Genomic DNA, 17,210 nt, shown 5'->3' with positions numbered 1-17,210 from the left:
GTCAAATCTGGCTAAGAAGTTTGAATTCTTATTGTGATTGAAGGGGCTAGATATCTCTTAAGTACCACAGAGTTTAGCTAAATACTTCCATAGACATTTATGTGACTCCCTAAAACATCTCTGGGGCTTCAATGCCCATGACTATGCACTAATTGCAATACCTGTGTACTTCTATTGCTATCAAAGGTTCAGCTTGAGCTGTTTCCAGGACATTTAATTGTTCTGGCTCAATTTGGCACTTGTAAAGGACAAATAAAACCCAGATCTTTGTTGGACTAGTATAAGATATGGGTCCCTACAGTTTAAACTGAAGTATGTTATTTAGCATCAAAGAATGGAAGAAAGACTCTGAGCTAAGTTTCCTTCAAGCTCAACAAAGGAAATTTCTTTTATCAAGACTATGAAGCCAGTGGTTTTACATAACCATTTATTGAACAAACAATAAAGGGGAATTTTTTAATACATAACGCTTTACCATTGTTATATTTTTTCCCCACTAACTACACTTATCAAGAAAGAATTCCACAGCGACTGTTTTTAGCTTTCCACAAGTACTTAATACTGTAATATTTATCTTACCCCAGGGACCAATATAGTGAAAGGAATTAACTTTAAAATGATATCTCCCCAGAGGGCTGACAAGGCTTTCCATACAAATACCTTGCAGCAAATTAAAGTGAGAGTTCTATCTCAATGGAACAGTAATTAAAAATGCAACAGTCCGTAAAAAGTTTATATTGCATGCATATCTCTAATCCTCATAAAAATATTTTCAGGCAAAATAAATGTAACCAATCCACTTCTTTGTAATGTGCATTCTATTACTTAAACTGAAGTAGTTAAAAGACACATAAAAATGCACGATGGAGAAAAAGAAATAATAATAATCACTCCTATACTATGGAAATAGTGCTGCATTAGATAAAGAAATATCCTATTCCAGAGAAAACAGTAGCAAAAATTGCCAAGTTATTTTATGGAAAATGACAGTAAAAATACAACAAAGGTTAGGTTTAAACTTCATTTGTTCATGGCACTGAACAGTGTTTAAACACACTGTTACTTAATCTCAAATCCTAGGATTTGGGTGTATTTGTATGTTTCACACATCAAAACTGTTTGGGGTCATGCTTCACGGTCATAATTGTTAGAAATAAAGGCCCTAAAATGTAAAATCAAAAATAAGAATCATAACCAAAACTATTGAACCTAAGAAGCCAAAACATATTGACAAATAGAACCTGGGTTGTTGAAGGTAACAAGCATTTAGAGGAGCAACCCTAAATCGGAGGGGAGTTTATAAAGAAACAAAGGATCAAAAACAGAGGAGGTAAGGCCAACAGCAGAGGAGGAAGCAAGCTTGTCTCTTTCAGTATCTCCAGAGAACATAATTGTATTGTAGTCTATAAAGCACTCTCATGTTTATAACAGTGTTTCCATAGATATAATAGTATATCTAATATTTTTATTACACAAATTTTCTTTGTATCTTAAGTTATATTCCATAAAGGGATATTCATCAGTTTTTTGGAAAAGTCTATTACCTAAAGTACTCTTACAAAGAAAGAGTGCAATAAGAAACTCAGAACAAGATATTAAAGTTCCAATTAAAGCCAATAAAATAAAAAAATGTGGAAATCAAACATTCAGGGTGATGTTGAGAACTTTTTTATGTGTATCCTACTTGGGTCTTAAACACACAAGGGATAGGTTCAAGAATTTCATTTCCTTCTGATGCCTTGGAGACTCGGAAAAATTAAAGTTGAAATCTGAAGATTCCTGATCATGTGGATTAACCTCATTTATGTTAGAGCATAAATTTTTAGGAATTCTAAAAAGCATCATTAGAGTGGGATCCATATTAAACAGTAAGACGTAAAGTTCTACTTTCTTACTACCACATTTAAAATTAAAAGCATGATGTTCTCTGAAATTTCCCGAACCTCCGTCTCCGCCATTCCATTTCCATGTGTTCCGACTCCCTACTCTCGGTCCGTGGTCTAGTACTGGTTGAATCCTTCCCCCTGCTTCTTACATAGATGATCCAATTTGATCCCTCACCCTCTCCCCCAAAACTCTGCTAATCCAGTTCCCTGCCCACTGGGGCACATTGCTCTTTTTCTGCCTTTATTAACTCATTCTGTCAGTTAACAAAATATGAAATCTAACATTTCCCAGAGCATTGGGGATGGGGTGGGAGCAAAAGTAAAACAACAAATAAAAAATGTTTTTTAAAATATGGCAAGCACCAAGGAGTAAACAGAAACAGGCTTTAGAGAGGGCTCTCAGAAAAGATGATTTTTAAACTACCCTGTTTTCCCGAAAATAAGACATCCTCCAAAAATAAGACCTACTTACAGGAAAGCTAAGACGTCCGATGAAAATAAGACCTAGCGCATCTTTGGGAGCACACCTTAAAATAAGACACTGTCTTATTTTCGGGGAAACAGGGTAAGAGCCCAACAATAAAAAAAAGTATGCTTTCTTTTCTCCCATTAGGCAGTATAATTGATAGTCTGAATGGCGATGGCTGGGGTGATCCATAGCTTTGTGGGGGCTAATACCTTTTAAGAAGTAAGTGCTCTTATTTCTCTAAGAATTTTGGTCATCTCCTGAGCTGAATCTACCTTTGCCATTAGCTCTGTCTCAGCAAAATCAAAGGCCAATTTGTACAATATTAGTGATTCTCCACAATCCATTTTCCAGAGGCATTTTATAGGGTGCATAAAACTCATTACAGATCCCAAGTGCTAATTAACAATTCCACCCAGCTCGTGCCCACTCTTCCTCTTATGTTACCTGATCAGCCACAGCTCGGGCTAATTTGTCCATTCGAGAACCTGCTTCAGCAATTTTCTTGGCAGCGTTAATGACATCAGATGTATTTTTCAATGGGCCTTTGCCTCTGAAACGATATATACAACATCTTTAGAAATCCACTGAATGATAGGAAACACACAAACCAGACACCCGCTTTGTCCAGGAGTCTGGTTTTGTATTTGATCTGGTGTTGGCCATGTTGGAATTTGGAAAGTTTTCTTGCTTGACTCCAATTTCTATGTTAATAGCCCACTTTGCTTCCATTCACTTTAGGGAATATTTTTCCATATTTGGATGTGCTTGCTCATGATTTTATCCTTTTCATTAATTTCCATTTTTAAAATAGTGGTTGATTACAAAAGTTGGTCACCACAAGAGGAAGGGAAATTAATTTTATAAATGCTTACATGTATTGAGTGCTATTAGACATACTACCTCATTTGGTCTTTGAGACGATAATAGTAAGTAGATATCATCATTCTAATGTTAGAAAGGAATAGAATAGGCCAAAAATTATCAATTATCTAATGATATATAGGTCATAAGTGAAACATTCTAAATTTTAAGTGGAGTCTAGCCAAAATTAACTGACATGCATTGCCTTTCATACCATGTCTAGAATATTTGTATTATTTAATTTTTAGGTCCCCATATGGCACTTTGAGAAGAAATTCTCTCTTAAGGGAATATAACTGGAACTGTTTGTCTAGAATTTAGAAGTTTCAGAACTTTTTTAGCTTGTATGCTTCCTGTACTCATTCATGGAAGAACGCACAAAACCCCACGTGACAGTAAATGTCTTTATGCTTCTAAACAACAAGCCCAATATTTTCACATAAGGTTTGCAATTAGGTGAACCGCTTAATATTGTATGTTTTCAAAATATTATAAAGGAAATGAAAATTATGGTGCATAATCTTCAAATAAAATACAGCTGTAATATAACTTTTATTTCCTTTTTCTTGGGAGGATAGCAAAGAAAATATTTATCCCTACTTTTTAGCATTGTTAGTTATCCTGGTCTCCTTATATGCATCTTAAAATCAATGCTTTTTTAAGGCTATACTATTACATTCCTATAGTTAGAAATGTGTGAGATGCAGAGGAAAAGCTCCTCAGAAGGCATTTGTTTAGACCACGTAGAGGAGTTTTACAGAACAGGCAATAATCACCATAGTTATATAATACCATTTTATAAAATGGAAAATCTAAAATGTCTTCAGGTAAATAAATGTAAATGAAAAGCATTTTGTTCTGTTTCTTTCTTAATTTCCTTCCTAGCTTTTTTTATATTAGTAGCTAAAAGTAAAATATATCATCCACGTTAATGTTTAAATATATACACAGGAGACTCAAAACTTAAGTTATTTCATTTTGCTGTCATGACATTAACTCTTCCACAAAGCACATTAAATTTCAGTTGCTATTTGGAGTTTAAAATAGCAATAATTTTACATGTTAATTTTATGTAAACAGAGGAGTTAAAGATTTTGATCAGAGACAATCTGGCATTACCTTACAGGTTTTTTGTTTTTTTAATTATCTCTATGTGAATGTTTTCTTTTTGTTGTTTTTTGTTTGTTTTGTTTTTAAGGAAAGCTTCTTTATAGATCTGTCAATGTTTAATAATGTTATTATTTCTCTGTAACTTCCACACCTTATAGTTTTATTCTGACACAATGTGTTGAAACTTCATCTTAACCTGTTCATTAAGAGCTACACTCTTCCTAATTTTTCATTGCTAATGATCATCCATGTTTATTTCATGAGTTTCAAAGGATTTCAGAAAATACTTTTTCATGAACCTTTCACAGTAATTTTCAACAGCTGATTGATTCTGACAAAATGTGCTCAGTTAATAAATTGTGTCTACATAGACCCTGAATTTGGTTGGGGTTCAAGTTCTTACCTATAGCCAAACTATGAAGTGAAATGTGCCTTTCTGACTGCAATGGGAGTAACATTCTTAGACTCGTTAGTATATTGTTATGGAAAAAATAGCTTAAGACTATTAAGAGTGCACACCATATGCCCAATTCAAATTCTTGGAGTTGGTAGCTAGATGTGAAGTTGTATTTCACAAAATTGGGATGCAAATATTTCCTCATTTTCTAGTTGGGGAAATTGAAAACCAAGATGGAAGAATAAGGGAGATGCTTAAGTGATACTGTCACCCAGAATGAGAAACATGACCAAAACCTATGGGTCCTAAGTCATGATTTAATACTCATTTTCCTAAATATGCTTCATTCTTAGGGAGAACAGCTTGAGTAATATGCTTAGAGAAAAACAAATAGCCTTAACTACATAATATGCAAAAAAAACCCAAAAATACTGATTAAGAATCTGCCTCAAGAATTTAGAGAGAAGTAGGAAAAAAACTAATAAAACTATGAGAAGAGATCAATGAGTCAGAAAACATAAAACCCTGGAAATAATAAATAAATACTAAAATGGCTCCAAACCAAAAAGAAGGCAAAACTGATGTGGAAAATACATTTAGAATTGCTACCAAGAAAAAACAGGAGAAAATATATCCAAAGGTGAAAAAAGAGTGTAATAACCTTAGAAAACAGAATATATAAAGCTTTCATGTGAAAGCTATAAATTAGTTTCATAGTAGGGCTGAGTACATTGGATAATTTTTCTTCCGTTCTTGAGATATTTTACTAAGAAGAATATGTTCCAGCTCCTGCCTGATGGGATTCTTTTTGATTTTTTTCTTTCATTCTTAAATTCTGGAAGTAAAAGTGAACATGAAAGAGGTAAAGTCTCCTCTTTACCTTTCCTCAAGGCTGCATAATACTCCATGGTGTACATATACCACAATTTATTAATCCATTCTTGGATTGATGGGCACTTGGGCTTTTTCCATGACTTAGCAATTATGAATAGGGCTGCAATAAACATTCCGGTACAAATATCTTTGTTATGATACATGAAAGCTATAACCCAGTTATAACCTAAGAATAGGGGGAAGGGGGAAAGGGAGGGGAAGGAGGGGGGAAGGGAGGGGAAGGAGGGGGGAAAAGAAGGGGAGGGAGAGGAGGGGGAGGGAGGTTGATTGGTGGGATTACATTTGCAGTGCATCTTACAAGGGTACATGTGAAACTTAGTAAATGTAGAATGTAAATGTCTTAACACAATAACTAAGAAAATGCCAGCAAGGCTATGTTAACCAGTGTGATGAAAATGTGTCAAATGGTCTATAAAACCAGTGTATGGTGCCCCATGATCGCATTAATGTACACAGTTGTGACTTAATAATAAAAAAAATAGAGAGCTACTGCCCTCAAATATATGTAAATAAATTTGAAAATGTGGATCAAAATAACTTTGTACGAAAATACAATTTACCAAACCTGACCAGAAAGAAGATTTGGAAAAACCTCAATAGTCTGATTTCCCCAGAAGATATAAAGCTGTCAGAGAGAACCCATTAAGAAAAGATAGTAAATTGAGGTAGTTTTCTATGGGAATTAACAAAGTTTAAAGAAAAGATAAATCTAGCACTATTTAAATTCTTCTGGAATTTAAGAATGAAAGAAAAAAATCAAGAAGAATCTCATCAGGCAACATAATATTGATATTGGCAGAAGCAAGTCAGACAAAACTATTTAAAGATGCTGACTTAGGTAGTAAACTATTCTTTTAAAAAAAGTAGTGAAAAAACTTAAAGAAACTTATTCACTTAAAAAAACTTCAGTGCTGGATTAGGCTGATATATACAAGAGCTGATTGTTAAATTTTCAGGAATATGATGAGAGTCAGTTGACACGTCAGTAGCTTAAAACCTGCAACAATGAACTATTTACTCTGTGGAAATCAGCCAATGCTACAAAATCCAGTCTTTTTTCCCCCTAGACAATCAGGATGTCCCTGCAAAAATTCAAAGCAGTAGTTACACCTAGTTGAGAGGAAGGGTACTGTGACCTAGAAGGGGTATATAAAGGCATCTTAAGCTGGGTGATGGTTGCAGATTTTATAATAATTAAAATTGTATATTTGTTTTTATATATTTTTCTGTAAAGTATTTTAAATGTTAATATGAACTTTTGTCATTTTGATATCAATATTAATTTTCACTTCTGTGATCACAGACTGAGTCTCTTTTCATCATTACTGGTAATGTATACATCATTTGCTCTGTGTTATCTATTGAAGTATTTTGCACATTTTTCTATTGACTTTTTCCCTAAGTTGCTTATCTAAGTTCTTCAGATATTGTGGATCCTGATATTTTTCTTATTTATGTTGTAAATTACTTCTCGTCTTGGCCTGTTTGTTTTTATTATAGTTTTTTAAATATGATAGTTTAAATTTTATTATGGTTAAATCATGTCTATTAAGTTTATGCTTTTCACATGTGTTTTAAGCAGCTCTTACCACAAAGTCATTCAAAATATATTCCCATTTTACTCTAAAATTTTAAAGTTTCTTTATATTTTAAGTGCACATGCAATTTATGTATTTTATATAAGGAAGAAAAGACTCACACTCTTACTTTATTTTTCCACACCAGAAACCAACTGTCCCTGGATAACATGTTGAAATATTTATCTTTTTCTCAATTTCCTCAGTAACAGTTTTAACTCCCTCCTACTTTTAAACTCTGCAGAAGTAAATTACTATTTTAAAAAAAAAGTAAACCCAGAAAAAATATAAGAAAAATTTTCAACTGCCACATAGAATGGTCTAAATATTCACAAAAAATTTGAAGCATTAACATGTGGCTAAAACCATGTACACCCCATTACCTCATGAAAATGAACTAAGAAAATCCTTTGAATCATCGGGACAATCCTGAATATTTCATATATGGTTCTGAATATGATATAGCACCCTTGTAAGAAAGTTTCAAGGCCCAGATTTCCTTAAATAAGTACAGAATCAGTAACTTGACCCACTTTCCTCATATCATGAACAAGAGAAAGGAAATAGAAAGGACAGTTGTACTATTTCTGAGAGTGGGGATCAAAGTAACTCACTTCCTTTTGATTACGTGCCAGGCTGCGTGATAGCTCTTACTGCAGTTGGAGAATAACTGTGGGATAAGAATCAGTATCTTTAAAAGAAAAGACCCTGGACTTGGCTTATGTAGCCTTGGTACCATTTTCTTTCAATGTTATTCTATAGGTTGGAGGTGAATTCTAAAGTTCCTTCATCCATCAGAGTGCCCACAGGAATGCTGTCCGGCAAAATTTTTGTAATGATGGGCAAGTTCTACAATTCGTGCTATCTAATATGTGGTCACTAGCCACATGCAACTGTCAAATACTTAAAAATGTGACTAGTATGACTGAAGAGCTGAGCTTAATTTTATCTTTTTATTCCATTTTTATCTTTCAATTTTGAAATATTATAGATTATCAGGAAGTTGTAAATAAATTATAGGAATATCCTATTCACCCTTCAGCCAGCCTCCTCTAACAATAACATCTTATAGAACTATATTACAAGAGAGAAACCAGGACATTAATATTGGTAAAATCCATGGAGATTGTTCAAATTTCACCAGTTCATTCACTTGTGTTAAGTGTTATGCAGTGTTATCACATTTATAGCCTCATGTTATGACTACCACATGGAAACACAGAACTATCCTATCACCACAAGTTTCTCCTATATACTTTACAACAGCCACCCCACCCTTAATACTTTACTATCATTAATCTTTTCCCCTTTCCTATAGTTTTCCTGTAGTTCCCCTTTCCTATAGTTTCCTATAGTTTCCCCTTTCCTATAGTTTTCCTATAGTTCCCCTTTCCTATAGAATTCCAAGAATTCTATCTAAATGGGATCATACATTTGGATAGTTTACAGTTTTAGGCTATTTAGATATAAATCTACTATAAATATTCATATATAGGTTTTTTTGATGAATATAAATTTTTACTCCTCTGGATAAATGTTTAAGAGCAAAATTACGGGGTTCTATGATGAATCAATTTTTAGTTTAAAAGAACTGTCAATTTCCAGTTTTATTTCATAAGAATTTTAAAACATGTAGCAAACATCATATTTAGTGGTGAAAGATAAAGGTTTTCCTCTAAGATCAGGACCAAGACAAAGAGGCCCAGTCTTGCTGTTTCCATTGATAGAAGTACTAGAAGTCCTAGCTAGAGTGATTAGGGGAGAAAAAGAAATAAAAGTGATTCACACTTGAAAGGAAAAAGTAAAACTGTATCTATTTGCAGATGACACAATCTCATATGAAAAAACTCTAAAGATTAATAAAAAGTACCTGTTATAACTGATTAATTAATTTAGGAAAGTTACAGGATACAAAATCAAAATGCAAAAACCAGTGGTATTTTGAAACAAGAATAATAAACAATCCTAAAAAGGAAATTAAGGAAACAACTTCGTTTACAATAATATCAAAAAAATAAAATTTTCAGGAATAAATTTAACCTAGAAAGTGGATTTCTTTGCTAAAACAACAACATATTGCTGAAAGAAATTAAAGATAACACAAATAAATGGAAAGCTATCTTGTACATGGATTGGAAGATTTAATATTAAGATGTCAATATCGTCTTAGAGATCTATACGTTAATTGCAATCCCTACCAAACCCCAATGACATTTTCTGCCAAAATAAAAAAATCTATTCTAGAATTCTCATGGAATTTCAAGGCAACCCAAATAACCAAAATATCTTGAAAAACAACAAAATTGGAAGCCTCACATTTCCTGATTTTAAAACTTGTTAGAAAGCTAGAGTAATTGAAACAGTGTAGTAAAGACGAAAGATGAGAGTGATGACATAGGATAAAGTTTAGAAGGACATCCTCACATAGAAGGTCCTCACAGAGAAGTACATCCTCACATAGAATGATTTTCCACAAGGATGCTAAGACCATGCAATGAGAAAAGAACAGTTTTCAATAAATGGTGCTGGGAAAACTGGATATTTACATGTAAAAAATGAAGCATGACTATTCTGTTACCTTGCATATAAAGATTAATTCAAAATGGATCAAAGATCCACACATAAGAGCAAAACTATGAAACCCTTAAAATAAAACACAGGGAAAAGCTTCATGACATTGGATTTGGCAATGATTTCTTGAATATGACATCAAAAGTATAGCCCATAAAAGAAAAAAATTCATAAGTTGGACTTCTAAATTAAACTTTTGTGTATCAAAGAAAGGAAATCCATGAAATAGAATAATTACTTGTAAATCAGGTTATCTGATAAAGGATTAATATTCAGAATATATAAAGGACTCCTATGACTCAATAATAAAAAAGCAAACAACCTGTTTAAAAAATGTGTAAAGGACTTGAATAGATATTTGTCCAAAGAAGATATGTACAATGGCCAGCAAACACAGGGCATGATGTTTAACACCACTAATCATTAAGGAAATGCAAATCCAAACCACCATGAATGAAATACTACTTCTCACCCATTTGAATGGCTGCTATCAAAAAAAACCCCAGAAAATAACAAGTGTTGGCACAGAGTAACTGGAACACTTGTGTATTGCTGGTGGGAATGTAAAATGTTACAGCTGCTATAAAAAACATATGGTGAGTCCTCAAAAAATTTAAAAATAGAATTACCATATAATCCTGCAATTCCATTTCTGAATATATTTCCCAATGAAATGAAAGAAGAACTGGAATAGACATTTACACATCCATGTATGGTACGACATTATTCACAAGAGCTGAGCCAAACTTGAAGCAATTCAAATGCCCATGAATAAATGAATGAACAAACAAAATGTGGCACAGGCATACAATGGAGTATTATACGACAAGGAAAAATATCCTAGTATATGTTATAACACAGATGAACCTTGAAGACATTATGCTAAGTGGAATAAGCCAGTCAAAAAAGGACTGATTCAAATAAAATGATACACCTCGCATAGTCAAATTCATGGACAAAGAAGTAGATAGTGGTTACCAGAGGCTGTGGAAAGAAAGTAATGGGAACTTAGGGTTCAGTGGGTACAGAATGTCCTCCAAGGAAGATGAAAACAGCTTTTTGCTCTTTCTAAGGAAACTAAAAACACAATCCAGAGACGATGGTTCCCAACATTAAGGGCACAAGATTTCCCAATGCACATTTTATTATTTATTTATTTGGGGGGATTCATTCAGGGTACAAAGAACCAAGTTACAGTGATTGCATTTGTTAGGTAAAGTCTTTTTTATGATTATGTCCCATCCCCAAGAGGTGTGTCTTAATGCACCTTTTAAACTGAAAATGGATGGTGGGGATGGTAACATGACAATGTGACTGTACTAAATGCCATAAATCATTCACTTAACAAAATGATTGAAACAGTAAACTTTATGATCTATACCACAATAAAAGATGATTTAAATAGCCACATATGGCTAGTGGCTACTATTTTGGACAGCACAAGTTAAAATAAGCTGTAGTGATCTGGATGATGTGAGTGGGCACTGAAATAAGAAATAGCGAAAACAACAACAAAAGAAAAAAATCAAGCCCATGAAGGCATCAGAAAACCCAGAATCTGAGTCTTCCTCTCGGTGGGGTGCAGCATGGACAAGGAGACTGGCCCCCCTGGCTGTGGCTCACAGGCTTCAAACGAACTTCTTATGTTTTTCACCCTTCATGTTTTCCTACCTTAGACCAATTTATTCTGAAAGTTTTAAAAAGTGCTTTGGGGATTCTTGTGTCCTTAATTATGGGGGTCATCATATCTGAATTGTGGTTTCGATTTCCTTGGAAAGACCATGGAACAGTAGAATTTTTCTCTACTTCTAGATTCTTGTACCTTTTTTCCTTCTGGTCATGGGTGATCCCTATACAGCAGTCAATATTTGGAATCTTTCCCAGGAAGTGGAAACTCCAAAATAGAAAGGAAAACTTGTTACTACATCACAGCTATCTACCATTTGCCAATGAAGTCACATGTATTTTGTGAAAAGGTAATAAGTTATCAATGTAAAAAATCAACGTGTCAGTACATTCTCAGTTAATGTACTCACTACTCAAAATTCATGCTGAGTTAATCCAAGTTAAAAAGGTTTCTTTTCTGTGGACTTCTCGATACCTCCACCTTGTTAATATCAAATGTATATCTCCCCATTTAGAAAATTAAGCATGTTAGAAGGGGATTTGCAAATGTACAGGACCATAGAACGCTCTTTTCAGAACTAGGGGCCCTACAAAATACACCATTAGGAAATTTCACCAATCAGCAGAAGTTTATGTCAGTATGAAGATGGCAGAGCAGAACAAGTGAATGGATCTGGTGAATTCTAAGGAGCCAGGTGGGTGGCAAGCATGAGTTAAATTACTCCAGGGAAGGCCAATTGAAGTACAATTTGCCTGGAGATCAAATTTTGAGTATGTAAAAAATAGAGACCGAAGCCTAAGGGTCAAAAAAAGGTAGGCCTTGAAGAGCAAACACTAACTTTTTATTTTGTAAAAAAGAGGAGTTAATAAATGCTTTGGTGCAAAGGAAACTGGATGGTTGCCCTTTACTGTCCAGATGTGGCGTGGATGATAAGAGGAGAAAACTGGAATTGAAAAACCATTCAGGAGCAACCTGAGCTCAGGTCCTGAGCATCGGAACTAAGGCAGGAGCAAAGTTTCGGAAGTATTAGGTGATTACATGATTTTTGAGGAGAGTGCTCAGGATTTTACCATTGATTGTATCCCTAAAGATTTTTCCCCCCTTTGGGTCTCAATTCTGTTCCTTTCAAAAGATCAAACTTAAGGCTGATTTCCAGAGCCAGCTTTGCTCTTGCTATACAATTAAACCAGAGCTGTTGCCCTCTGTACACCTTTTGTTATTAGGGCACAAGACTGACACGTGCTCTTTTTGAAAAATGGCATGAAAAGCAAAACTGTACCCCATGCAGCATGGTCCTTTTGCCACTGCCCATGAGACGGGAGTCAAGAACTGATCAGAAAAAAGATATGAGGCATGATCAGTTTTATCCTCCATGAAGAAGTTATTACACGAATAATGAGGCAGAACCTCTTCAATTTTAATAATAATGGAGTGGCTATCATTGAGATTACTGAATCAAATTAGTGAATTAGCTAATGATAAGAACAAAACAACAAGATAATAAATGTCAGGTTACTTTTTGCATCCACATACCCTTTACACATACAGGGTGTCCATAAAGTCCGTGTGCAATTTAAAATAGTAAACCCGGCATAATAAATTGCAAGGGTATTTTTTGCACCCACATACCCTTTAAACATACAAATTCGAAGAGCATCCAAATTTCAATTCCTAATCAGTTATATCTTTTCCTTTAAATAAGAGAAGATAGTACATAGGAATGTTTAGAGTCACATTATTCCTCTTTGAAGTGAAATGTGTAAGGGTAATATATGGATAAGGTTGAATGTAGTGAATGTAGCTGAGAAGCCACAGGCGGAAGGCACCAGTCCACTGTCTCTCTGCAACGGAACAGGCTCTGCAGATGGAGGCAGCAGTGAAGCTCTGGCTTCCTGGGTCGCATTTCCAATGCACATCCTCCTCTGGTTCTCCAGTCATTAATCACTGCACTTCTTCCTTCGCCCTCAACAAAGGGGCACAAAACTACTCAATCAGGTGGTGGGAGAAATTAAAACCAGTAGCATCCTAGCATTTCATTATCCGAATCAACATAAAATAATTGTATTACTTAGCAAATGTGAGTTTTAAAATTTTCACTTTTCAAACTATAGTTTGACTTACAGAAAGTGTGTCTTATTTAAGATCATCAAACGAGATCCTTCAAATACATCTCTTTTCCTGGACCAGAGATACAGCAATCTAGGGAATTATGAAATGTGCTTCTGATCCAAACTAGCAACATGACTAGTTTCATCATTCACTTAAAACTAATAAGATTATCTGTTCCAGTGATGTTATTAATGGAATGCATAATGTCCCTTAGATAAAGTATTGGTAAAATGTTGAAAGTAAGCAGATTAAGTCATTACAGGCCCTGAGAAGCAATGTGGGAAGTCCACGAAGGCTAAACAAATCAACAAATTTGAACTTCTAATGAAAACAATGACATTTAAAAGCCTCAAAGGTCTCCCTCATAACACTAAAGTCATTCCACTGAAGTAAAAAACAATTTAAAAATATTTGGAAAAAGAGCTAAGCAATGTCATCAGTACATATTAGCCTGAGACAAGGGAGATGACTCAGAGATGTTCTATATTATAAGCTAGAATCAATAGGCTTTTCTTATTAGCAGCATTAAGTAACCATTAAAGAATTTGTCACCCATTAAAGTGATATTGTGACATTCCTATAAATATTACAGTTTCAGTAACAACTACTATCCTGAATCATTAAAACATCTTTGTTTATGTGTGTCTGTGTTTTCTAGAAAAAAACAAAACTACAGTGACTTGATAGCTTACATTTCTATGACAGCATAATTCATTCTTGCAGTGCCTTTTTGGATTTTAAAAATCTCCTGTTAATTAGATAAGACTAGTATTATTTCAGCATTTTGCAAACAAATAGACCAAGATAATAAGAGACTTGCCCATATCACCTGATATTATGACACAAAATTTAGGGATGTTCACACTGAGCTGTGCTCTCTTCTGGTTTGATCTTTGCATGACAGGAAAGACAGAGTTGTCACCTTCTGTTACAGATGAAACCAAAATGCAGAAAGAACAATGACTCCTGTTGAGGAAAAGGCTGACAAAATTCTGACTGGTCTCTTGATTTATTTTAAGTACTAGATCAAAGCTAAAGAACATAAAACTTGTAAAAATTTTAATTTATCTGTCAAAACTATGGAATTTTACTGTACCTTATTCTTCATTCATAAGAGTAAAATGTGAGCTGAAATTAATGTTAGATCTCAAACTCATATTGCAACATACTATATGTATAGATGCACGTACACAAATATATATATATTTTTTTCCAAAGGGATATAAGCAAATCATTCACTTTATCTTCAGAAAGCTATTTAAACACATTGCAAAATAGCAAAGACCAAAGATGAGTCACCCATCCCCCGGGGTCTGGTTTTATGACAGAGGACAATTAAAACAATAACAATTACAAAAATGAATCTATTCTCCTTGACCCAAAATATCTGCTAGGAATGAAGTCCAGATCATTTTGACGTACACATGTACATTTATAACACACCACCTTAATTTGATGTATTTTAACTTTTCATCAGGCTTTCAGATGCTAACACACACTGCTACGCTTCTGGGTTTAATGAGAAAAATCATCCTGTCCCTGGCTCTGGGCCTCACCTCGTGAAGTCTGTCATTTCCATCATGATCATACACATCTGCTTGGCCAGCACAATGATGTCATTGCCGCTGTCGTCCCACTTGGCCACTTCAGCATCCAGCTTGCTTTTCTCTTGGTGGAATATCTCCACCTGCTCAGCTATTTTTGCCTTCTCCTCCTGCGGTAGTTGTGCCATGATGGCCTGTGTGGATTACAGAAAAAGCGTGACTAATGGTGACAAAGGAAGTACAGACCGTGCAAATGCGTGGACTCTGCCTTCTGTGGGCGGCAGAGGCCAGCCCTGACGAGGCTTAGGAGGCGCCCTGCCATTCTGGAAAGTACGTCCTCTCCATCGCAGGGAGGCCAAGAGCACAGGCTGATGAGCTCCCCCAAGTCCTGTTCCCACTCCCAAATATGAAAAATACAGAGAAATCCAAAGGTATGTGCGCTCTGACAGTAACAGCACTTCTCTGTCGCTTTGATGGCATATGTTTGTTCAAAAGAATCTATTCTTGACAATTTTTATATTTGGTCTCAGGAAACTTTTACCAGATGAAAGAATGCACCTCTTTCAACACTGAAATCTGTTCAAAGAGGAGAAAAAAGAAAAAAGGCCTTCTGTTGCTGGAAAGAAGAGGAATTTTAAACAACATCTGAGTATCCAAGTGGGCCGGGCTGGGCAGACTGTATGAATGTAAGGAAGGCATGCACACTAATGTCCAACAAAAGTCCCGGGCCAAGGGGCTCTCAGGCATGGCACATCTATACAGCCCTCCTCCAATTCCTTTGTGGAAATACTGGGGTGGCCTTAGCTCCTTATAGAGAAGGACAGAGTAGACGCAGAAGTTGTAATGGGATCAAGTATGAGATTAGGAAGCAAAGGTTGATTTTCAGGTGTGGGAATGCAGAAACAACTGTAGTCTTATTATTCTTAGATTCTGAATCCATGAATAATTTGTCAATTTTCCTACTCACTAATATATACTTGTACCCCCAAACCCAATACTTAAGGCATTTTTGCAATCAGTTGTAGAGCAGTAAAAAGTTTGAGTCACTGACAAGCTTATCCTCAGATGAGGCTGGACAAGGCAATGGTCTGACTTCTTTGTTCACTTTCATACTGTGAACACATGTCCCTTTTGTGATCTATTCAGTGCCACATTTCTTGTACTTTGGAGCTTTTTTTGAGAGAGAGTTTCACTCTGTCATCCTCTATAAAGTGTTGTGGCATCACAGCTCACAGCAACCTCCAACTCCTGGGCTTAGACAATTCTCTTGCCTCAGCCTCCTGAATAGCTGGGACTATAGGCACCTGCCACAGCGCCTGGCTATTTTTTTGTTGCAGTTTGTCTGGGGATGGGTTTGAACCAGCCATCCTTGGTATATGAGGCCAGCGCCCTACTCACTAAGCCAAAGGAGATGCCCACTTTGGGGCTTTTTGTTGGTCATTTTATTTTAAAATGTCTCCAAGTGTAGTGCTGAAATACTGCCTAGTGTCCCTAGATACAAAAAGGCCGGGATATGTCTTATACAGAGAACACACCTACATGTTAGATGTGCTTCCATCAGGCAAAGCTGTCATGCTATTAGCCATAAGCTCAATGTTTTTGTTTGTTTGTTTTGATTGTTGGGTATTCTTTGAGGGTACAAGAAACCAGGTTACACTGATTGCATTTGTTATGTATAGTCCTTCTTACAATTATGCCTTGCCCCCAAAAGGTGTATCACACACTGAGACCCCACTCCCCTCCCACCTTCCCTCTCTCTGCTCTACCTTTCCCCCACCCCTTTCCTCCTCCTCTCTCTCATGAGCTCAATGTTAACAACTCAAAAATATAAGATGGCCCAACAGAAACACCCATTAAACATGGGTACGTCTTAATCAGTTAAAGAAAACACTGTGACTAGCAGTCCTCAGGAACCCAATCCTGTATTTCTCCTAGAAGCAATGATTAAATATTCTCTGATTAAATGTTCATGGTGACTTTCTAAGAACATAACGACCATAAATAATGAGAATCAACTATATCATTAAGCACCATTTCCATCACAGAGCCTCGGTGAAATGTTTGACATCACCTCATTACATCCCCCCAAAACAATGTGTAAACACATCGTTTCAAAGATAGGGACCTCAGCTTGTCCATCCCTCTGGTACTGGGAAGTGCGTGTT

At 35.4% G+C, this 17,210-nt stretch overlaps 1 protein-coding gene across 3 annotated transcripts in view; it reads right to left on the bottom strand.

The window, feature by feature from the left end:
- CTNNA2 (catenin alpha 2) overlaps window positions 1-17,210 on the bottom strand; it is a 1,130,561-nt gene that overhangs the window by 37,084 nt on the left and 1,076,267 nt on the right. For all 3 annotated transcript variants that reach the window (XM_053588738.1, XM_053588740.1, XM_053588739.1), the window contains exons 15-16: window positions 15,058-15,239; window positions 2,800-2,905 (exon numbers count right to left, since the gene is read on the bottom strand). In XM_053588738.1, the coding sequence (XP_053444713.1) occupies window positions 2,800-2,905; window positions 15,058-15,239 (288 nt within the window). The remainder of the gene's footprint in view (window positions 1-2,799; window positions 2,906-15,057; window positions 15,240-17,210) is intronic.

The sequence above is a fragment of the Nycticebus coucang genome, chromosome 4 (genome assembly GCF_027406575.1).
Source record: "Nycticebus coucang isolate mNycCou1 chromosome 4, mNycCou1.pri, whole genome shotgun sequence".
NCBI lineage: Eukaryota > Metazoa > Chordata > Mammalia > Primates > Lorisidae > Nycticebus > Nycticebus coucang.
The sequence above is the reverse complement of the archived record's forward strand: the minus strand, read 5'-3'. Positions and strand labels throughout refer to the sequence as shown.